General features: G+C 47.7%; 3 protein-coding genes across 3 annotated transcripts; 1 reads left to right on the forward strand and 2 right to left on the reverse strand.

Moving 5' to 3' along the window:
• Positions 1-226: 226 nt before the first annotated feature.
• Positions 227-3,272, reverse strand: mix23 (mitochondrial matrix import factor 23). Its single transcript, XM_088920759.1, has 5 exons — positions 3,191-3,272; positions 1,551-1,676; positions 1,204-1,350; positions 941-1,000; positions 227-521 (listed from the first exon to the last, which is right to left on the reverse strand). The coding sequence occupies exons 1-5, from the start codon at positions 3,239-3,241 to the stop codon at positions 471-473; spliced, it is 435 nt and encodes a 144-aa protein (XP_088776885.1). The 5' UTR covers positions 3,242-3,272; the 3' UTR covers positions 227-470.
• A 326-nt stretch (positions 3,273-3,598) lies between these two features.
• fam162a (family with sequence similarity 162 member A) lies at positions 3,599-9,552 on the forward strand. The gene is made up of 5 exons (XM_088920758.1): positions 3,599-3,799; positions 4,861-4,980; positions 5,935-6,043; positions 6,870-6,978; positions 7,611-9,552. Exons 1-5 carry the CDS (start codon positions 3,748-3,750, stop codon positions 7,734-7,736), a joined length of 516 nt encoding a protein of 171 aa, XP_088776884.1. The 5' UTR covers positions 3,599-3,747; the 3' UTR covers positions 7,737-9,552.
• Positions 9,091-22,795, reverse strand: kpna1 (karyopherin alpha 1 (importin alpha 5)). The gene is made up of 14 exons (XM_088920733.1): positions 22,582-22,795; positions 20,639-20,772; positions 19,620-19,730; positions 19,218-19,317; positions 18,831-18,925; positions 18,361-18,492; positions 17,626-17,714; positions 17,406-17,505; positions 16,367-16,530; positions 15,809-15,887; positions 14,939-15,064; positions 14,615-14,742; positions 14,071-14,249; positions 9,091-13,009 (listed from the first exon to the last, which is right to left on the reverse strand). Exons 2-14 carry the CDS (start codon positions 20,762-20,764, stop codon positions 12,822-12,824), a joined length of 1,617 nt encoding a protein of 538 aa, XP_088776859.1. The 5' UTR covers positions 20,765-20,772; positions 22,582-22,795; the 3' UTR covers positions 9,091-12,821.
• Between the last annotated feature and the right edge of the window lie 877 nt (positions 22,796-23,672).

Raw genomic sequence — 23,672 nt, forward strand, 5'->3', positions numbered from 1 at the left:
TCGAATCAGGCTGTCTGCTGTAATGCTGTTGATTCAGTCAAAGAATGGCTGGGCTTTTCAACAGGTTCCAGCTAGTTCCTGGGTAGCAAACACCACTAGTTTGCTATGAGGTCACTGGCCCATGGCCATTTAGGCCTTGCTTCTCAGAATCCAAACTCAACACGCCATTTGTGGAAAGAGCCTGCCTTAGCAGTCACACGCAAACCCAACAGCATGGAGACCACAGCTGGCCTTTGAAAACAGTTTTCATTCTTATAAAACTTTTTTTTTTTTACAAGGTTTGTAAAAAAAAATGGCGATTCACAAACATTTGAGAAGTTTGTCTTATGAAACTACGGCGTGATGGAGAGATTCCTTGATGGTTGCAGCACAGGAAATCCCGGTTCTTTGATTTCGGTGGTCCGCGGCGGCATAGCTACCATGATGCCATTTTCATTCCAGACATTGTGACAAACGCCACTTCACAGACGTCACTGGTGCTTCGGGGGAGAAAAATGAATCCAGCATCTTTCGTTGAACACCTGCATGAAGAACAGTAAACATACTTATTATAAAAAAAATCTTATTTACCCTTTGGACTGTTAAGCATTTAGTTACCCACTTATAAACAAATCCTTCAGCTGTCTATAAGAGAAATTAATCATATATAGTGAACCAAGCACCTTGAACGTCACCGGGTGTTTTCTTACATGAGGTATAAGGATTTTTGCTTGGACGCTAATAATTGGTTTTACTTACATGTCTAGATTTTATATCATGTACTTTCAGCAGCTGGCCCTGAGGCATAAATGCATCAATAATAAAGTCATTTCAATAGATGTCTGCTTTATAGTCTAACACATTCCAGGAGGACAATGATAACACAGAAACAGAAGGTGTACATCATCTTCTCCGTTTTGGGCAGAGGAGAAAGATGTAATTTTTTTTTATGCTGTCATACCTTCAAGCTTCTGTCATTGACAACTTCTTCAACATTTAATTCTGATTGCATAAACTTCAGCTGCAACACACACAAAGAAAAAACATCATGGTTAATTATGACTTACATTTAAAAACTAGCACAAATACAACATTTATAAACGTTTTGCTGGTCAGTCATTCTGCTCCTTTTTGTCTGCAAAGCGAGATGTACTAATGCGCATTCAGGTTGTAGGGCTTTTGGTAAGAGTTAGCACGCCCTCTTGTGGCTCAACTGTGCATTACCTTGGTCTGCTCTTTCCTGAGTTGTTTGATTAGTGTAAGGTTATCGGCATCCTTCGCCCTCTCCTCCCGCAGCTGGTTGACCACACTGGACGTCTGGGCTATACAGGACTTTATTGCCTTATCTCGGCTGACATGGGCTTCCATTAGCTGGAAAAAAACAGAGCACGACATGTAAGTGATCAAAGCTAGCATAAACACATGTGCAGGTATATTGCTCAAAGCCAGACTTTTTATCGCCGCTTTCTGATCTCTTTTACTTTACAAACCCTCTTCTGCATTCATATTCATGCACCGTGTTGGGAAATGGTGCAAGCAAGCAGCACTGATCAGTCTGCCCAAGCACTTACAGACTCGTACAGCTGTTTGCACGTCTGCTTGGCATCGACCTTCCCTTTGAAAGACGCAGTAGGGACAGTGGTGTTCAACTCGTGGACTATCCGATCATCGATGGTGCGCATCGCCTTAAGGACTTCCTAAACGAGGGGGGGGAGGGAGGGAGAGAGAGAAGCAAATGAGGAAGGGAAGCAAGAAAAACTATCATCAGGTTTGACCAGATACCCTGTGCAAAGTATTCCTCAGCTGAGCCTTGCCAGTACATCAAGATTAACAACAGAACGGTTACAAACGCAAGGAAGCCATTCGACCCATCTACCTTGTTAGGCTAGGTAGTTAGTAGTTAAATGATCCCAGGATCTCTTCTAGCTGTTTCTTGAAGGAACTTCAGGTATTAGATTCAGCAACATGAGAGGCATCTTGTTTGAAACTCTCATAACCCTTCGAGTTGAAAAGTGTCCCCTGTTTTTGGTTTTAATATTTGTCAAGAATTACATCCGTCTCCACAATGGGGCAGTATTTCATTGCAAGACAGCCCTCCAGCATGACCACAGTATTTGCCTCTTTTTCAGTACACAGACATAAAAGAGCCATGTGCACCTCCATGTTACCAAGTGCTGGACCAGACAGCTCCACGGAGTGAGTGCACGTGGTCCGTTCACAGCCAAACCAGCTGGTCTTTTTCAAGGACTGCATGTTCAAACTTTTGTTCAAGACCTTAGAAAGTGTGTTGATGCACTGAAAGCCACTCCAGTAGCCTGAACGTTTATTTGTAGACACTGAATCACTAATCACTGAACAGTGAGCTATGGGGACTATGTGTGAGATCAGAGACAACTTTAGGGACAAAAACAAATACCCACTTTTCCTGCAGCAATAACTTGTCAGTGTTTAATACATTTCTATGAAGTTAAGTCACAAGTTCTACAAGCTATCAGTTCCCTTCTCATCAGTGTGTGTTAATGAAGTTATCCTGTTTAGAAGTCTCCTAGGACAGGTCATGAGAGCAGCAGGCGACTCCTTAAAATTAATTCTGACAGCCTTGTCCAAAAGTGAACGGCAGCACAAGTGTATGTTTTATAAAGTTCAAGATACAGTTCCAAATTTAACGCTTTTATTCGAGACTCGAGGTCTATATACCAACTGGCTCTATTTAGAGTGGAAGTTTTCCCCTCAATTACTTTCTTAAATGAACTTATAAACCTTTCCTAAACGCTCTCTTTCTAAAAGGGGTCAACTGAACAAAGGAAGCTGAAGCCCTGGAGAAGAATTGTGCAACTGGTTCGCTTCGCTCCTCCTCCTGCCCACTAGTACGTACACACGTACGTCAGTAACACATGGATTAAGACAATTTAATTCAACAGTGTGAGCAATAATCACATTTAAACAACGCATTTTTATGCCTATTAAGCGGATTGCCATTCTACATCTCTGTTATCATTAATTAACTATCCTTTTCTTTATAAAAAAAGTAAGACTTCCAACCATATAAATGCATTGAACACATTATTGAACGTAAGGGTCACACCATTTGAGAATTTAATAAAATAACCAACAACTCAACCACTTCCATTTTAAATAAAACAATAAGCGCTAACTGCGCCTACTGCGTCCTCGGTTGCTCAATGCCCGATTTAGCTGGGGGGTTTTTTACCTGAAACATTGAGAAGTCCTCACAGTTCAGCCTTTCCCTGGGCGCCGCCATGTTAGATAAGAGGTCCTTACCAATTCAGAGCCAAGAATGTTAGGTGTCCAGAGCATATCCTGAAGACAAACCTAATAATATAGAAAAAACCCGCGATGTGTGGCACTGAATTAATTATTAATTATTATTATTGTTGTTGTGATTGTTGTTGCTGTTGTTGTTTGGCCTTTGCTTCTCCGTTCCAATTAATAATGATGACAATACTGTGAAGTTACAAACTGTCTTCAAACTACTTTCATAACTTTCAATATTATGACATTGTGGTCACATACCCCTTTGGTTTCCCTTGATGGCTAGTTGAGTTCATGTTAGCAGGGGCAGTACTGTGCACTCAGGCGGCTGCCCGGGCACCCCGGCGGGGTCTTCGCCTCGGCCTGCGGTGAGCGCAGGCTCCCAGCAGACATTCAAGAGGCGTCACGACCTGACTTTCTGGTTAGCTGTTCACACCAATATCAATGGGAATCGTCTTTCACTGCAGCTTGTAACACGATAGACAGCTTTCAGCGATGATCCTCAGTTCCATCAACAAGACTCGTGTCGCCCTTGGCGCCCTTTTCGGTAAGTCAATGGCTATATGTAACAGTTCTGGTGTGAATTGTTTTATTTTGGCTTCACGCCGGGCAGCTGGTTTCAGAAGTAACCGGGAGAGCCGTGAGCAGTGTTTCTCGTTTTTAGTTTGGCTTCGTATATTTGGACAAGTCGCAGCAACATCCCTCCGTATCTGCGCAGGTCCTGTTTCGCGAAAAGGACTTGGGGAAAAAAAAACGTATCGCGTTTTGTTGTAACTCTTAGCAGATTACATTCGGACCCTTTAGTTTTTTAAACACTGGAGGTGAGTACAAACACAGTTTCCTTTTTGGTAAAGACATGAACACAACATCGAAAACGGAACACCATGTTGCAACTCCCAAATTTCCCCGAAGTATTTTGTTCCGTAAACTACGGTAAGTCGTCACAAAATGTCCGTAAGTGTAACACGTGTGTTACACATAACTGTAACATACGTACAACTTGCTTATTTGTCATTTCGGGCATTAATATAGGCGCTTGTACACACAAGTAGTCAGAAGCGATGTCGGAGTGTAAAGTGACTTAGAGGTCTGCTTCCTGTCAAAACTATACTGCAGAAAAGACGAGGATCTGGTTGCTAGGTTTTTAAAAACTCTTTAACTAGAATTCCAGCAACATGTTTAGAAAAGTCCTTCACACCGTCTGAATAAATAATACTTATACAGTATTATAAATAATACTGATGCCTTGAATTTGTTATTCTTGGTACATTTCCTTTGATGTAACCCGCAGGTACTGTCATTTGCCGGATGTGTTGCGAACTTGCAATTCATCGTGAGTCGGCCTGTAGGTGAAAGTAGCTACCTGAGGAATTCAAATTCAAAGCCACCATAGGGCCTGGAATTTTGTATACAAGAGTTCCTGTTAGAACACTTTGTACCAGTGTCCCGTGTCCACTGCCTGAGGGGTTTCATTGTCATGTCACGTTAAAAGTTGTGGATGATTTTTGCTGAGTCAGTCTGATTCGGCAAACAGGTGAGCAAGAGGAAGGTGTAGCTGCTCACTTACTGTCGCTGCATGTAACACAAGTCACAATTTCTCCCTGGCAGGGCATGTGAGACGTGCTGGACCAGGAGCCCAGAGTGCCAGGAGGCAGCTGTGCAGCAAACCGCAGCAGAGCCCCTCCGAACCCATAGCCCAGTCTGCACTCCCAAACTCCGGAGAGGCAGGTTGGTCCCGACCTGGCAAATACACAACTCGCTTTTCCGAACACGGTTCTGGCTTCTGACTTGACCAAGAGAGGAACTGTGATTTAATTTCAGCTTCCTGGTTAAGATCCAGTGAGCTTCAGAAGGGATTTCAAAGCTAATCCAATTTGTAGCCATTGGTGTAATCATATTTCATCACACCCTGCACGTGCTGTACGGGGTTGGAAATCACAGCAGGATTTTGCGGTGGAATAGTGATATTAAAAAAAACAATGTATTTCGGTTTGCAGAACCTTTCGTACACCTCAAGATTTGACTTACAGATCTTTTGTCTGTCATAAAGAGTCTTGAAATCCTCTAAGTCTTTGTGATTGTCTTAAGATAAGATCACTTTATTGGCCACATACAATTTCTTGTATTAGGAATTTGTCTTTTCGCATACCCCAGCTTGCTCTCCATGAGACACACAGACGGGGAGAGAAGCTTGGAGTCAGAGCGCAGGGTCAGCCATTTATATGGTGCCCCTGGAGCAGCTGGGGTTAAGGGCCTTGCTCAGGGGCCCAACGGATAAGGATTCCTCTGCCGGCTGCGGGATACGACCTGGCAACCTTCCAGCCACAGGCACAGATCCTGAGCCACAGAGCCACCGCTCCACCCCGTCTTCAGCACAAGTTTCATACTTTGTAATGGTGTCACTGCCCATACCTACAGTGTTAGGCCTTGAGATCTGTTGGCACTATCTGGTGGGTGGACAGAGAACAAGTGACATTGTAGCATGGCAGAATAACCCTGTCATAGATCCTACACAACGCCATTGATGTGCACTGTTTTTATTCCATGCTGAAGCTGCTGCACTGTGATTTAACTGCTGAACATAACCCACTGTATATGTCATTCTCTAAAGTCACCTGATAGCACAGTTGGCCTCTTTTCAATCAGGCTAACACTTGCTTGTTGGTTTGTCCTGTGATGCAGTCCAGCCAGGCTTCAAAATACCTGGATACAAGCTGTCGGAGTTCGATAAGAAAATCCTGCTTTGGGCCGGTCGCTTCAAGACCAAGGAGCAGATACCAGAGATTGTGTCGTAAGTGTGAGGCTTTGCCCTCCTTTCCACTGCTTGTTTATTTTAAGCAGAGGCAGCGTTACTCTGATCTCCAGTAGCAATAAAGTGGATGGGTGCAGTTTTGATTGTCACTAAATTGTCTTCTCTGAGGTCTGGGCTATGTGATTGGCTCAGAAACATTATTGGCTTATAAACAGAGGGCACAAAAGGTTAGACCTTTTCCAGGAATGTGTTTTCCTTTCCTCTTGAGTGAGGTAATTGCCAAATTCCAGTAAGTATATTTACCCTGGGCTAGACTGCTGTTTTTTGTAGGGTCCTGTGTTAACATGAAACCTAACCAGAGCCCTTACAGGGGCCTGACTTGAGTTTTCTGCTGCTGAAATAGTAAAAGTCTCTTCATGATAAGCCGGTGTAAATCAGGAGGTGGTGCCAAACGTGGTTCCTTTGTCGCCTTTCTCCCCTCTTGTTTTGCAGGATAAAATCTTATTTCTCTGCCTGTGAGAGAAATGAGGGGTTTGGGGTTCTGTTAATTCCTAAAAGCAAAGCAGTCATGTGAAAAGTTGTCTTTGTTTGTGCTGAAGGTAAAAGGTCTTTGTCCTGCGCTACTGGGTGCAGTGAGTTTTCATTCCACTCTTGCTATTTTCTTTGGCTTTCTCTTCCAGCATGGGCAGGCTTGTCTGCTCCATTACAGTGCTGCATTCCCAAATTGCGTGGAAGAGACAAGGTTCTCCAGCCCTTTCCTGGAGCTCCCCTCCACATGTATAATCAGTGCTCAGTTTGCTCAGATGCTTGTCTTCAGGAACAATGCAAAGAATTGATGTGGGAATTATTGTCTTTGTCCCCTAAGGTTTGAGATGATTGATGGTGCAAGGAACAGGGTTCGTGTGAAGGCGTGCTACGCCATGATTGTCCTTACAGTAGTGGGCTGTCTGGGAATGGTCATCCTGGGCAAGCAGGTAGGGTTTCGAATTCTGTTTGGGGAAACTCGTGCTGTTGGATTCAAAGTTTCTGGCTGTTACAAACGTACTAAACATGCAGAACAAAACCAGTAACTCAAAAATAATTCTTCAATGAGGAATTTAATCTATTTTTATTTTAAATTTTGAGGAGAACTCTGCAGACTTTTAAAAGGGAAAAAAAGTGCCATTTGACTGTGATCCTGTAAATCCTACATTTTAAACAGAAATGAAAGCAGGACTATTGAACATTTCAGCTCAGATCTCTCCTATATTTCTCACAAGGGAAGTATTCATAGCTCTAAGAGAAAAAGAGGAATGATTGCATACCTGCAGACACCCTCAATATGCAGTTGAGAAATAAGGTAATGTTGAAAATGTCTGAAAGAATTAATTGGGCTTTACTAGTTGAAACGGGGTTTTACTGGACAAGGAACAGGTGTGAAGTATGGTCTGGTGGCTGTGAATTGTGGTGTCATCTTACCATTTTCTGTGCAGTAAAACAAAGGGAAACAAAAACAGTTACATCTGTGTGCGTGCGAGGATTGCAGTCCTCTGCTCTAGCCTGTTCAGGAAAGGTCTGCAGGTGTCTGTGGGCGTTCGGTCAGTCACGAGCGGCTCTGCCTCTCCAGGCAGTTGGGCGTAACGAGTCCCTGACGAGCTTGAATATGGAGAAGAAGGCCCGGTGGAGACAGGAGGCGCAGAGGGAGAACGAGGCCGCCGCCGCCGTCGTCGTCGCTGGAGAGAAGACGCAGTAGAGGAGTCCCCTACTGCAGCTGTGTGCCCCTCTGCTGGGAGAGCCGACCCTCCCCACGCGCGCTGTGTTCCGCCTCTGCCCGTCTTGTCCTAGTCTTTTAGAACGTCTCCTCGGGCAAAGAACAAATCAGTAGGACTCTTTTATTTAGGACCTGTGGGGGGGTGGACTCTCCCCATATTAACCAAGAAATTTAACAGGTACGAAAATGCAGAGGCACCACTTGTACCTTTGATAACTAGTGCAGCCTTCACGGTATCAGGTTTTTGAAGAGCTGTGGCTGTTTTCTAGAAAATATCAATGGGCTGAAATGGAATTCATTTCAGTTCATCTGTTTTGGAATTCCACCGAAGTGCTTTTATGAAAACTAGTTTTAGAAAGTATAATGCATATCCTGTGGAAGAAGCAGTTTGAGGACAGTTAGGAGTCATTTTTCTGGGGGGGGTAACGGGCTGAGGATTCGAGTGCACGAGGAACTATAATTTAGCTGTGTGCTGGACAGGAATGGGGCAGCCTACTGCAGAAGACACGTTCTCCGGGCCCCTCCCACACACCCACCGCACAAGTCAGCTCAAGACGCGTCACAAACGGGAGGAGCCCATTCAGCCTATCTTACACGTTTGACAGTTAATGGTTAATTGATCCCAGGACCTCATCTAGTCTTTCTTGAGAGAAGCGCACGGCAGGGTAGCGTCTTCCCCACTCTCACAGCTATTCGGGTGAGGAAGTGTCCAGTGTTCTTCGGTTTTAAATGCACTTGCACGTAGCCTTCTGTACAGTCAGATCTGCACTGCTGGTCTAAATCCTTCTTGTAATGTTCCTCTTATATGAAAGTTCAGGTGGGCAGCTGCGTCAGCAGGCGCAGTCTGCAAAGGAACAGGTAAGAGGTTTATTCTCTGCTGAAGAGAGAAGAAAGAGAACACAACGTTTCGGCCGTGGAGCCTTCTTCAGGTGTCAAGCACAATTTCACACCTGAAGAAGGCTCCACGGCCGAAACGTTGTGTTCTCTTTCTTCTTTTTTTCAGCATGGAATAAACCTCTTGTTCTCTTGTATGAAATATTCACAACCCCCCCCCCCCCATCCAAAAATATTTAAAAGTATGAATGCTTTAGTTTCACAAGTATATTTCTATTTCTTTTGCTCTAGGGTGGAATCAGGACTAGGTAAATGTAATATATAGAAGTTAAGTTTTTTATAGCGCCAGACTATTGATAAGTATTTCTCACTTGGCACTAGAGCACTCCCAGTGGCTACTGAAGTGACGGGTAAAGTGTTCACAAAGACCTGTCAGTAAAAAACAGGATCATTCGGAAACGGCACATGCACACAGGTAAACTGGACAGCAAGAACGTGACAGTTTTCATGAAAGCAGCATTTATGCAAATGACATAGATCACATTTACACATTTCTCAATATAACAAAGTATTGAACATCAGATATTGGTCAATCTCTCTGGAAGAATCCAACATAAAATTAAATTAACTTGGTAAACAAATTCATAGCTTATTATTAGCCATTAAAACTATTTCAGGTCTGAGCCAGCTATGGTTTCTCAGTGGGTGTCAATGCGGCACCTTCGGTCCCGACAGATAAAGCAAAGAAAACGGTTTTACGAGAAACGCATATCTGCCCTCATTTTCTGTCAAATATTTTTCCAATAAAACGTTTCCTACAAGTAATGTTCTTTCTGCTTCGCATCCTTTGTGGCTTGTGGGCTTCCCTTTGACGTCTTTAAACAAAAACTATTACAAAAATACTGGAAAGGAGAAGCCTTTGATGTTTTTTTCCGTTATAAAATTAATAAAGACTTTAAAACGTTTCTAATGACTTTACAAATATACTTTTGTGCATGTGTACACTGTTTTAGATACAAAAAAATCCCTTTTCCAAATAAACTATTGCAGATGAAAAGGTTTGAGATACCGTAACGTATCTACTTATCATAAAGTACACATATAAAGGGCCGTGGCCCACTGAAGCACGATTTCTGTGGTCTTGTGCAGTCAAAATCTTTGTTCTACTGCAAAAGTGGGGATTTGGGAGGATTCGCACAAACCGTACCACATTCTGAAATATCAAACAGTGAAGACTGAAAACAAGACACTACGCAGCATAGCGGAATCATCAGCCCATCGATTCTTTTCAAACGCGGTTCTCAGGAGCAGCCAGTTCCCTGCAGCCGCAGCTTCGGAAGCTGTTCCAGTGGAGGTGCGCGCTAGATTGTCCGATTTCATTTTAGTCTGGATGCGAAGTAGCGCTGCCAGCAGACCCCAGACCAACCAGACACTTTGAGGCAGGACTGGCCTCTCGCTGAAACCACTTCAGCAGAATTACATGCATGGTTTATTTGCTTTTCGACCACAGACTCCGCAGATCCGATGGTCAGAACAGCCCATCCTCATTGCTGACTTACTGCAAACCTTCTGTGCAAATCAGGACTATTTATCAATCTAAAGAGGGCAAAATAAGAGCAATAAAAATAAAATGTGTGAATACAAAATATTCAAAAGGCCATATTTCTTTTGTATAATTATATTTTTATTTTAAAAGTGTCAAGTAATGATTAAGAAAACATTTTCCATTTAGCGTGTTTTAATTTTGAAGCCTAAGGGGTCTGGTTGACCTGGGTCCAGTCAGCTTTCCTAACGTGAAAACATTGCTCTACTTTTTCCTCCTGGTTTTCAAAGAGTGTGTAGTTGTGTGGATAATTATTTGCAACACGTAAAACACTGATAGTGGCCTTTAACCAAAAAAAAACATTCCTTGACTTCTTATGAGCATGTTGCAGTGTTAAAAAAAAAATAAAACCATAGCTGTGGGCTTCATACGAGAGAAGCACAGTGGCACAAGTTACAAGGCTTCAGCATCACATGCTGAGGAGTCCCAAGGCAAGTACATTTACTGTATATTGTACTATTTATCTTTCTCCTTTATCAAATTAATATAAAACAGGTAGAGTAAAACTATCTGCACAGACTGCCAAGATTGCATATTATATTGAAAGGAATATACATATACATGTGTACATAGTCTTGAGCCAGAAAAAAAAGTGCACTATATAGTAAAACATTTTTCAGATTCGTCAAGTGGTCTTTTTCACGTTTCATTCCAAAATAAATCTTGCCAAACTGAATATGTATATGACCTTTTGTAGCAAATGGCCTCTACCAATAGAACCGGTGAAGAAACAATGCTGATGGCATTACACAATTACTGGATTTAGTTAATTAACCCTGTGGTGCCTACTCATCTGAAATGCTACATAAAGCATACTAGCGTCTTCTGCAGCCAGGACTATTACCATGAAGATCCATACTGCTGAAACCGACAAGCTGTTGCAGCTCACCCTTCGAGTAATCATCGCTGAGTGGCAATTACTAGAGGACGTCATCTGGCATTCTGGCAGCCCGTAAGACACTGTAGCAGGGAATGAGACAGCCTTTATGTGCAAAATGTAAAACAGGTTTGCGCCATATTCCAGCTCTTCTAATTCACAGATCTGACCATTCATTCGATTCAGAACTGTTTTTTTTCCCCCAAATCAAGAGGAAGCTGAAAGCTGTAAAATAATGTGGATCAAGTATAATGTTGTAAGGTGCGGTGTGTGTTTCACCATCTCTTTAAAAGATGCCGATGGGAAATTAAAAAAAAAACCCAAGAAACCTAAAAGAAATTGCTGATGGCTCCCCCCCCCAGTCAGGTTATTTTTTTCTTGTACCTCCACTGTGGTACTCCAAGCTTCATTGAAACGCGAGGCAGAAAGAAAGAAAAGCGTCGCTATGTCTCTCGATTTCGCTGGAAGGGGAAGAAGCGGATCCACCTGGCCCAGAGGCTTTCCAGGATCCAGGACTGGTTCGGCTCGGGTGCTCAGGTGGCACGGGCCCCCTGACCACGTGTCCCAGCATCCAGTCCAGCGCAGGCCGGCACACACTCGGGGGGGGGGGGGCTGCAGTCGGACTTATGCACCCTGCGAGTCCTCTCGTTCAACTATATCAAACAAGGAGCCGATCGCCCAAAAGGAATGAGCTGGATTTTTGGCAAAATGGTGAAGACAATTGAGACTGTCAAGTGTTTCCCAGTGGAGGAGTTTGGAAACTGTCAACCCCAAAAAACAAACCTACTATTGCAATGCAAAAAAAAAAAAGTTAGGATGGGAACTGCTATCCAAATAAATAGCCCGCACGAGGCCACTGTAATAATTTCTCTGAGCCGTGCAAAGTTAACAATGAAGTTCTCTGTGGTCACTCTTTCAGTTTAGTGTGCTGTATTCCAAGACCAGAGGAGAGCAGTTCTTGTGTGATTGCTTATGAGGCACATTCCACAGAAAGGAGGAAAGAAACGTTCTTTTCTGTCAGGGTTTTCCACACTCAGTCCATATCCTTGAAAGCTGTGGTAGGAATACCAGTAACCTTCATTTAAAGTCCTCCAGGGACACGTGGGAGTCATACAGGAGCAGCTCCGTGTTCAGGTATGTCAGCTGTACCTGGTGTCACTGTTCCTACAGTGAAGTCAGTGGCCATTGTCATAACATTGTCATTGTCAGTCTTGAATTTAAAAGCAAGGTCCTTGGACAGCGTCCCGGTTGCACAGAGCAATTGAGTCCAGTGTTTAGTTCAAGTGATTTTAGGAAAAACTTGCGACTGGGCAAACCCAGCTTTTGAAGCAAAACCTCGCTTCCAGCCTCCGCAGCGCCGAACCTCACCTGGGCCAAGAAGGGAAAACCGCAGGGCTGCGCGATCCTTCACACTGTAGGTTCCACAGATCGGTCAGGGCATTTCACAGTCCGCGAGTCGACAGCATTCAGTGCACGTGCTGCAGCAGAAGCTAAGGTCTTTTTCAGGCAATTTTTTGTTTTACCTGGTGCATTGAAAATGAAACATAATCCTTAAGACTGGATGAAGAGGACTGCATGGGATGACCCAACTGGCAACATTTGTTCCTATTATTGATGGTCTTCATTACAATTCTCAAATAATTCATCCTGAAGGAAGAAAACACCTCTTTCGGTGCGGCCTCTCCCGCCAAGGGCTGCTTGGAGCTAGAAGGAAGAGAGGAGAAGAGAGAAGAGGAGAAGGGCAGGGGGAGGATTATAGCTGAAAGCCCTCCATGGGCGCCTCGCACTGCTGGAAGATGTACTGCTGCTGCTGCAGATCCACGTTGGGGGCTATACTGGGGTCCTCATCCTCCGGACTGAAGTAGTGCTCGATCAGGTCAAAGGCCTTCTGGTAGATCTCCTGGTTCTCATGGCCCTGCAGGAACTCAATCTTGTCCAGGCCTGAAACAGCCATGCAGAGAGAGACAGACGTTGGGGAAAATAAAAACCTGTGTCCGTAACATATTATATCGCTGCCTTAGAGCCACAGACCTCACAACCGCACATGGGGGAGAAAGAGGAAGTGCTGGCAGACTCTCCTGAACTGCACGCCCGTATGCACCCAGGAGGCCAAGAGATTCCTGGTCAACTAATCCCATCCAACCCTTAGGGTATCCCGGTCACTGCTGGCTAGTGACAGGACTATAACAAAGGCCCCATATTTTTTAAAGCCTGCAGGATTAAGATACTAGAAAAAGAATAAGTCAAAAGTAGTAAAGAAAAAATAGAAGAGGAGGAGACAAACACAGCAGCAGCAGCATGGCGACCCCTTGCCCTGAGGAGCGCGTGGCTTGTGCAGTAGCACCAATGGCGACCCCTTGCCCTGTGGGGGGCGTGGCTTGTGCAGTAGCACCAATGGCGACCCCTTGCCCTGTGGGGGGCGTGGCTTGTGCAGTAGCACCAATGGCGACCCCTTGCCCTGTGGGGGGCGTGGCTTGTGCAGTAGCACCAATGGCGACCCCTTGCCCTGAGGAGCGCGTGGCTTGTGCAGTAGCACCAATGGCTACCCCTTGCCCTGTGGGGGGCGTGGCTTGTGCAGTAGCACCAATGGCGACCCCTTGCCCTGTGGGGGGCGTGGCTTGTGCAGTAGCACCAATGGCGACCACTCGCCCTGTGGGGGGCGTGGCTTGTGCAGTAGCACCAATGGCGACCCCTTGCCCTGTGGGGGGCGTGGCTTGTGTAGCAGCACTATGGCGACCCCTTGCCCTGTGGGGGGCGTGGCTTGTGCAGTAGCACCAATGGCGACCACTCGCCCTGTGGGGGGCGTGGCTTGTGCAGTAGCACCAATGGCGACCCCTTGCCCTGTGGGGGGCGTGGCTTGTGTAGCAGCACTATGGCGACCCCTTGCCCTATGGGGGGCGTGGCTTGTGTAGCAGCACTATGGCGACCCCTTGCCCTATGGGGGGCGTGGCTTGTGTAGCAGCACTATGGCGACCCCTTGCCCTATGGGGGGTATGACTCACCGTATGCCTCCTCGATCAGAGCGCAATAGGGGTTGACCCCAGAGCCGTTCCTCTTGGCCTCCTGCTCGCCCAGCCGCAGGATGTTTTCCAGCCCGTTCAGGGCCACCTGCACGATCTTCGAGTCCATCAGAGTCAGCAGGTCACAGAGCGGCTTGATACACCCCATCTCCACCAGGTACCTGCACAAACAGCAAGTCAAGCAGAGCCATCAGCCTGCCTGCATTCCACATCGCAACTTAGGATTTCATACCTATAAAATGCGTAAAACATTTTAATTATGTTATTTTTGATACTGTAAAATGCAGGAACTCCATCGTCCAGGTGCAGCGACTGCAGCAACAGTTCTTGCTGCAAAAGGACGCTTCAGCCTTGCTCCCTAGTCCAAACTCTCCAGGAGCCCCTTCTAGTCCTGTTCTGAACTCCTGCAGAGGTCCCCAGGTTTCCGACACACGAGCAGATGATTGCAGACAGCAGCAGGGCCCCAGCTTCACTCAGAAAGGTTTATACCCAGAGAGGTCCAGCAAGGCAGCTGTGCTGCACTGACCTCATCTGTTCCGCAGAGCCCCCAGATGTGGCATTGGTAATCGCCCACGCGGCTTCCTTTCTCGTTCTGAATTCGGCCACTTGCAGGATGTTGATCAGGGCGGGCAGTATGTTGGCATCGATGACCATCTGTGACATAAGTGTAAAAAAAACAACAACTTTCAAACAGTCAATCAAATCACTCACAATCTTTCCTAGTTACACAGTGAGCTGGGAAATAAAACTCCAATAAATAATATCCCTGTGAAACTAGAGAGGGGATTGTGAAAGTCTGTATGTCACAGAACAAATCGTCTGATGATGCCAATTATTTAAGTCTCCAGACCTGAATTTGTGCCCGGTTTCCTGCTGTGATGTTGGATATTGTCCAGCAGGCCTCCTTCTTGATGGACTCCTTGGGGCTGCTCAGCAAATGCAACAAGCTCTGCAGGGCTGAGCAGTTCAGAATCACCTAGAGATAAAACAGCAGCACCAATGGCAAAACTGAATTAGCAGGGGCAAACGCATACAACTGCACCCTGCACTGCACAATCAAAGCAGGCTGAAGCTAGTACAGTAAGTGCATTATTGACAGGCCAGTGTCACTAATTAAGTTAGAGTTCCCTACTTGCTGAATTAAAACAATTACCAACTATGCTCCTTCATTTTCTATTCTTCCAAGAGCGTGGTAGATTTTAGAGTTCTGTATACCCCAGAGCCTATCAAAATCTCTTATTCAGGCCACTTTGCTAATTGGCAAGTCTCCATCAAATTGAATGGGAAATGAAGGTTCTGGCCCTGACATAACTGACAGAATTACAGTATATTGCAGCCCCAAAGAACAGAGTCAACCCTTTAAAACTGATTTCAAACACCTTCAAAATCAAAACATTGAAAAAGCATTTCAAGCATTATTTAAAAAGAAACATCTGAATGAAAGAACCAAGACTTGGATTTCATCCCAGAAAGCTCTTCCAGTGTTAGGTAAACAGAAAAAATAAGACTAAAAATAAATAAGTAAAAAAAGAGAACTGGTCCTACATGTCATGTAGCAACCAGTTTGCTTTCCATAACCCAGCCTTCAGAGGCTCACGCAGGTCAACTGCTGGTTTCAAATGACTGTTGTTCCAGTGACTAAAACAGGCGGTAGGACTGGGCTTCCAGTCCAGGGGGAAGAGACCTTTGCTACTTGCTAGTAAACAGGAGTGGCGCGCACCTGTGTCTGCACATCATCTCCTGTCACGATGTTGCCCACAGCTCGCAGTGCCGGCGACACCACCTTGTAATCGCTGTGCCTGCAGCAGCAAGCAGCAATGAAGCAAGAGAAAGAGAAGAGCTTCTTGGAAACCACAGAATAAAGATTCGCCGAAACATTTACGTACATGTACAAGTGGGAACTAGTTCACAACTGCATCATGATACCTTAAATTACTTTATCACTATTTAACCTGGCAGTTTTTACTTTTATTTCTGGAATCTATTTAATTCATGAATACTTTGTCCTTCATCTTATCACGGGACACAGTATTCTCTTCAAGTGCGACGGTACAGGACAGTGGTGATTATTCTACCACCACTAACGTGAATGAATAAATGAGCAGCTGGCTCGAGAGCTTGAGAACGGTCTGTACATCTCACCTCCCCAGCAGCAGCTGGCACAGCCCTGTCTGAGCCTTTTCAGACCCCGTTCCAAGAAGTCTTACAATCTCAAATGAGGGATAATTTTTATCTCCCCCCCCGCCGCCCCAAAAAAGATGCATCTCCGTCTCCTCACATCAAGAGCTCGACCAGCCTCCTGCAGACGCTGGCGTCGATGACGGCCTGGATTTTGTCATTGGGCCCGTCGGAGAGGTAGGACAAGGCCCAGCAGGCGTCGGCGAGGACGTCGGTGTCGTTGACGAACAGCAGCCAGGACAGCACGCTGAGACAGGGGGACACCTGCAGAGCACACGGCACGCATCTCAGAGACGTCACCGCATCGCCATTCCGGGGACACGAGCTGCTTATCCGTGTCGCCAGCATGGAAGAGACCACGCTGAAACGGGACAGCTCCACACGGCTCGAGTGATGGGCTGTGCATTGCACTGGCAGCTGAGGAAGAGCTGGCAGCGTGCAGGGATGGCTATATAGATGCAGGGCTCAATATCTGACGAGTGCCCCTGCTTTTCTTCCCTTTGAGCGCTCAATACTGCAGTCGCTTACATTCTCTTTGACAATGTTCGATGCTGACGCACATCCCTGGAACCACGTTAACGACGGGACAAGAAATGCAGATGCTTCAAATCCACACTTTCTTTCAAGGACAAAGTACATCCCTTTTTACCTCACTCTGCATCTTTGGCATATTATTCTGGTGATCCAGCCGTGTATGAAGAGGCGTTTATAAAATCCTACTCTACCAACAAGCCCACCAACTTCCAGTACCATGAGCTAATTTCCTATTTTTTCCTTCTTAGTTATTGTTCCATCCCTTCTCTTTAACAAAGCACATTGAGATTCAATGTAATAAATAATAAATATATATATTAAGAGTACTATAATTATTCATTTACACTGTTTCATAGGTCTAGTGACATAATGATACTTGTCAGTCAAACATTTTAAAGGGGAAATCAGAAATAACATGGAGAAAAGAAGCTTTACTGGCAAATAAACCACACTGACTGATAAGCCCCTGAAAGGGAGCTGGTATAATTTCTGAGCCCACAATTGGCTGTACTGAGTACTGAGTGATGCAGTGGCACAGCTGGTTCTACTTCCTGTTGCCGGGGGGCGTGGCCGTTTCCACGGCAATCCCCGAGGGAGGGGCTTACCTTTGTGAAATCAGGAGGCGGGTTCTTTCCTCGGCAGAGGTTGGAGAGCGCCCACACCGCGTTCCTCATCATCGTCAGCCTGTTCTGCTTGGCCAGCAGCCTGACACACAAAAGGGCCCGGGTCAGCGGCTGTCACGGCTACTGCTCTGTGCGCCTTTTCTTTTTCCGAAAAACTTGGAAATAAATCGACCGAGAGAGCCCGGAGAGTTTGTGCGCTTACTGGATCAGCGATGGCAGGATGTTGCAGTCCAGTACATAGTCTCTGCACACGGTGCTGTCCCCCGCGATGTTCCCTAAAGCCCAGACAGCCTGCAACACACAAGCACAGCACAACCCTTGACTCGGGAAAGAGTTCCGAAGTGAGGAAAGTTCTCCCAGAAGGAAGAAACAAGATAAATCTCTGATCGCAAAAATCATCAATTCTTGTGGCTCTACAATTTTATTTTTCCTCTGCTGAGAAACCTGCGGAGGAATTTGTACACAAATAATTTCATTTCTAATCAAATAAATATAACCAACAGGCACGCTGGAGAATCTTCACTTTACCCCCCTTCCTTCTATATTAAGTGAAGTCGACACAATATCTTCACGTACAGTAATAGTTCAACGCATTAAAGCTAAACCAGAAATCTCTCTTGTGGTTCTGCCAGACAGAGGGCTGTTATACGTATATTCTTAAAGTTCTGTCTATAAGGCCAGTGCAGCTTTCATCACATGTCCACATCAATATTATATTAACGATAAGAGCCGCTAGCAGCTGCAGCTTGCGGACTGCGGTCCTAGCTAAGGGCGGCTCTGGGATTCCGTGGAAGACCATCCCGGCTGCAAGGCCGAGGCTGAAGACCTCCCACAAAGTAAAGGGCCGGAATATGAAACTCTCTCGGGGGAGCAGCGAGCCCGAGCAAAGAGACGGGGATCAGGGGGACTGCCGAGGGGAGGCGGGGCGGGGGCTTACCTGCTCCTGCACGTCCTCGAAGTCGGAGCCGAGCATGTCGATGAAGATGGGCACGGCTCCCGCCTGGATCACCACCCGCGTCTGGTGGGACGTCCCGGAGGCGATGTTCGTCAGCACCCACGCCGCCTCGAACTGGGGACAAGCACACCGCCTGAGTCCACACCCCCCACATGTGCCCAACGCCTGCCCCGCCACGCCACGTAGCCAGCACTTCCTGCAGCTCCCGAACTACACGCACTCCCACAGAGCCAGCAGAACAACCGCGATACGGACTTTAAAATCAAACAAGGCTGTCTTTAATACTCCCTCGCTACTGAAGAGCTGAAATTCGGACTGCAGCTTGCCGTCAAATCCATCACAGGAAAGTGAGCTACACTAAACACTGTACATTCAATGCAACGCAAAAGCACGGCACAGTCTGGCGGAGCGCCGAGAGCCGAGTCAAAAGCAGGCGCGAGGGATCCAGGTACCTGCAGCGTGCAGTTCTCTCTTCTCTTGAGGAACTCCACGAACCTCTCCACCACCCCCGGCGTGGCGATCACCTCGTCGATTGGGGGGTTAGGCTCTGCACGGAAGAGAGACGGCCATCAATGAGCAACTGCACTAAACTGGATATATCTGCCACCTTCAAAAACATCACACTTGGGAGTTTGAGTATAATACAACAGAAAAGAGAAACAGTGAATAAAGACGCCGCCCACAGGTGGGCTTTGAAGCACTGCTGATGAGACCTCACTCTGTAAAGTCGCTTCGGAGAGGATCCTGGGAGCAACGTCAATGGGCCTGTTAGCCACAGCCAACCATTTTCACAGCAGTTCCCCACCCCAGAGAGCAGAGGGAGAAGTGGTCGCAATCACCTTTGGACAACAGCTTCCTGAACCGCTGGGTTCCCATCAGCTGCTGCTCGGGGGCGCTGGAAAATATCATCTGGATCATGTCTTCCGTGATAACACCTTTCTGCAAGGAGAGGAAGGGAAGGGGAACGTGCTTAAGGCGGAGACAACATTCCCCTGAGCGGAGGAAAACCCCACCAGCCTCTCTGAGCTCTGTCCCGCACAGGTACCCGAGTTACTCCATCACTGTTTCAGATGGCACGACTCATGCAGTGGGGGCGCACACACTGACACCCCGCACAGCTCTGCTGTAGGTTCCCCTGTCCGTGCTGCTCTCAGCGAGGAGCAGAAGGAGACAGAGAGCGCGTGCTGCAGCTCTCGAACGCCGTGCGGCAGGTCCGGCCCAGGGCTCAGCCCCTCACTCACCGACATCATGTCCATGGTGTTGGCGTGGGACTCCAGGTACCCGCTGTCCGACATCCCATCATCCTCCAGCGTGCCGTCCTCCGCCGTCGCCACGTTCCGCCGCTTGAACAGCTGCAACGCGGGAGAAAGCAGTGTTTCAGTGATGCCCAGCACCAGCACTGACCACGCACTCCAGCCCAGCACCAGCACTGACCACACAGCAGCACTGACCACACACACCAGCCCAGCACCAGCACTGACCACACACTCCAGCCCAGCACCAGCACTGACCACACAGCAGCACTGACCACACACACCAGCCCAGCACCAGCACTGACCACACACTCCAGCCCAGCACCAGCACTGACCACACAGCAGCACTGACCACACACACCAGCCCAGCACCAGCACTGACCACACACTCCAGCCCAGCACCAGCACTGATCACACACTCCAGCCCAGCACCAGCACTGACCATGCACTCCAGCCCAGCACCAGCACTGACCACACACTCCAGCCCAGCACCAGCACCGACCACACAGCAGCACTGACCACACACACCAGCCCAGCACCAGCACTGACCACACAGCAGCACTGACCACACACACCAGCCCAGCACCAGCACTGACCACACAGCAGCACTGACCACGCACACCAGCCCAGTACCAGCACTGACCACACTCACCAGTCAGCGCCAGTACTGACCACACAGCAGCACTGACCACGCACACCAGTCCAGCACCAAACAGCCACTGATATTCTGCATGCGGTTTTCTACAAGGGGCCATATCCAACTGCAAGAACAGAGTAACTATGCTTGCAGGCTTCTAGTTAACTACTGCTAATTCAGATTTTTCCCTGAAGAACAGAAGAGGAGGCTCTTTACCCCATCTAGCCCAGTGGGCTAACCTAACTGCAGCAGGTTACAGGCTATAACTGACAGCTCCTGAGAGTAAACTGAAGGCAGCGCTGAGCTGCGTGTTTTTCGGGTGGCCCTCGCAGACCCCAGTTACAGGCCCAGCCCCCGGTTACAGGCCCACCTGTTCGTCTTTCTTCTGTTTCCGGAGCTGCAGGCCTTCCTCCTCCCTCCTCCTCCTCATCTCCTCGGGGTTCAGCGACTTGTTCTTGTAGCTCTTCAGCCGCACGTTGTCCCTTCCCGAGCTCATCCTGGCGTCTGCACACAGACAGGGGCCCAGAGGTTAGTGCCTGCTTCTCTGGCTGGGCAGAGAAAGAGACGCGCAGGGATATCCCATCATCCCAGCTCCTGCAAGCAGCGCAGAGTGGCCGCTTGTCCTGGCTGGAGCTAACGACTGCAGAGAGGGCAACGGTCACAGCCGGGGTTCGGGCTGGGATCGTTAGTGCCTTGGACCCATCTAGCCCCTCTGGCAGCAGCTGAAGAACCCCAGGACCTCGTGCAGTTGTTTCTAGGAAGAAACCAGGGTACTATCTTCAACAGCATGGGCAACAGCTGCTTGTTCCCCACTCCCACCACCCTTCTGTGTAAAGAAGCGCCTCCTGTTCTCCGTGTTAAATGCTCACAAGAGGAAACACTGCTGGTCCTGCACTCCTGGAGCACCTGGTTTAAGAAAACAAATTTAAAAAGCCACATGCTTCTAGTCACAGTCAAAGGCCTCCCCTTCACCGCTGAGCACCAGCGGGCTCACCAGCAAATCGAACCCCCTGGTCTCAGACCTGCCTGGGAGCTGTCTGAGGCTCCTCTTGATGTGCCCGAAAAACACAAGCGGACTCTTTGCCAGCAATCTACCAGCGGGTAGAGTAAACAGCCTTACCCAGTGACCCGCACTGACAGTGTTTACAGTGGATCTGTTAACGCTTCTGCTTATAACATACCCCAGCATTGATTAGTATTACTGGATCTAACTGGGACTTTTAATTTTAAGGGGACTTTTAGTGAGCATTTATGAACGTGCAGGTGGACGGTGGCCTTCAACGCCAAGGGCTTAATCTGATTATCACGACGTGTGACGACGGATCTCTGACGTCACGGGGTTCTACCCTGGGTGCGAAAGCGCTCGCGAGACCCCCGGGGTCTCCCCGCGCTGACGACCTTCTCCTGCCGCTCGCTGTCAGCCGATATCACAGGAGCTCATATGAGCTGAGAGGTTACTCCCAAGTCACCTCCAGTGTTTTGCCACACCTCTGCCACCGAAACACGGCGTCTTCGGCCTGCGCGCTGTGGAGAACGAGCTGCATCACCACACACTGGGAAACGTACACGCATTGGGACGCACAGCCGAGCCCAGCAATTGAAAGATATTGAAGGCTTTGCAACAGATTGGTGGCTTGAGATGAGTTGCTGTTGTTGTTGTTTTTGTTTTCGTTTTCCATGACTGGAACAGAAAGGGACACCCCACATAATGACAGCATGCGCCAGGAGGTTGTTTCTCGGAGAGAGAAAAAAAACAACCCGGCCAGTTTTGTAGGTCATTTCCTTAAATCCCCAACTGCCACACACTGGGGGACTGGTGCGCTCCGGCCGCCGGAGCAGGCGGTGAGTTCAGAGACCGGCTGAAATGTCACCGCCAACACCTGGTAGCGCTCCAGGGGTACAGCCAGCCACCCCCCGGTACATGACATGCGAGGACAGAAATCCGGCTGGAGCAACGAACACCGGACTTTCTCCGCTAAATGCGATACGGCCGATTCCGTTGGTGCAGCGGTAACACCGGCGAACGAAGTGCCAGAGCCGCCGAGCCCGGGCCAGCATTGGTCCAGATAAAATGTGCCAGCGGCGTGTCTGATGTGATTACTATGACCGGCAAAACGGCGGATGACGGTAGTGCACCGAGGTTTTGTACCTGTACCTGTAACTGTGCAGATCTGATATATTATACAGTCGGGCACTGCGAATGGCCCACATTCAGAAAACACGGGGCGAGTGTGTCTCGGAGAAACCAAAAGCAGACGCTGACCTTATCCTAACGTGGACTCTACCGTGTCATAACACAATAGTCATACTTACATGTATGTCTCGACGTGTTTTTCGTTTCAAATACTGTGTGATCCAGCTACGGTTCGGAAAGTCCGCACTCCAAATCTACCTTCTCTCCTCTTTACCCCCCGTCCCCCCACCTCGCTGACCTGCCTCAGGCGCTTCGGCTTTTTGTAAAAATCCTCCCTAAAATTCAACGTCCTGCCAGGCCGCTTCCAGCTACCGGTGTGCCAGTGCGCATGCTCGCCCAGCCTACTTCCTCCTTCTCCCCCCCTCCGCCGTGTCTGCTGGCGCGCATGCGTACGACACACAGCCCCCCACCCCAGTGAGGTTTCCACGCCTGCGGAGTGCGACACAGCCCGGAGCGCGTCCCCGGCGAGTAGGCTGTTGGTCGCTTGACTAAGCTCTTCATTGAGTGTGTGTTGAGAGAGATGGCTGCCCGGTGTACCTCGTCCAAAGCGGGACGTTTTACAATGCGTAGGTGCAGTCGCAGCATGATAGCTCCAGAATATAACAGAATGCAAGATTATTTTACAGCATTTCTCATTTACCTGAATTCCTGCTGGAGGTCAGTGAATGAGGCATGTATTTGGTCATCTTCCTGTTTCTCTGACCTTCTCTGGTTTGACACCCAGGAGAATTTAACCCTCTGCCTCCTGCATCAACTTCAGCAAAATAGCAAAAATAGTTAATAAGTTAATAAGAACCTATTTTGCTCTTATTTATTCTACCTGACGTAGGTTCAGCGGATGCAACCCAGAAATGATCTAATAAAGAGGCACACACACACACAGCTACATCTCGACTGCAAATAAACACTTGGAAAATTCTCTGCACTCCGACGCCTGGATCGCCATGTTCTGTCCCAGGATGAGCTCTATCACCAGGGGGCCTGGGCAGACCCTGTCCGAGGAGGGAAGCAGGATTGTGGATAGTCGCTGTTTCTGTCATAAACAAGCCGAAGAAGTAACACTACAGATTGTTTTAATAACACGGTTTCAGTTTTAATGTGTATTTTCCATAGACACGTCTTTAACAGCTGTAATTTCCTACCCTGGTAACCTCAAATTAACCACCATTGGTGGTGAAGGCACTGAAGAGAAGGCACCATACCTTCAGCA

This window comes from Atractosteus spatula, chromosome 7, assembly GCF_055471065.1.
Source record: "Atractosteus spatula isolate fAtrSpa1 chromosome 7, fAtrSpa1.hap1, whole genome shotgun sequence".
Classification (NCBI taxonomy): Eukaryota; Metazoa; Chordata; class Actinopteri; order Semionotiformes; family Lepisosteidae; genus Atractosteus; species Atractosteus spatula.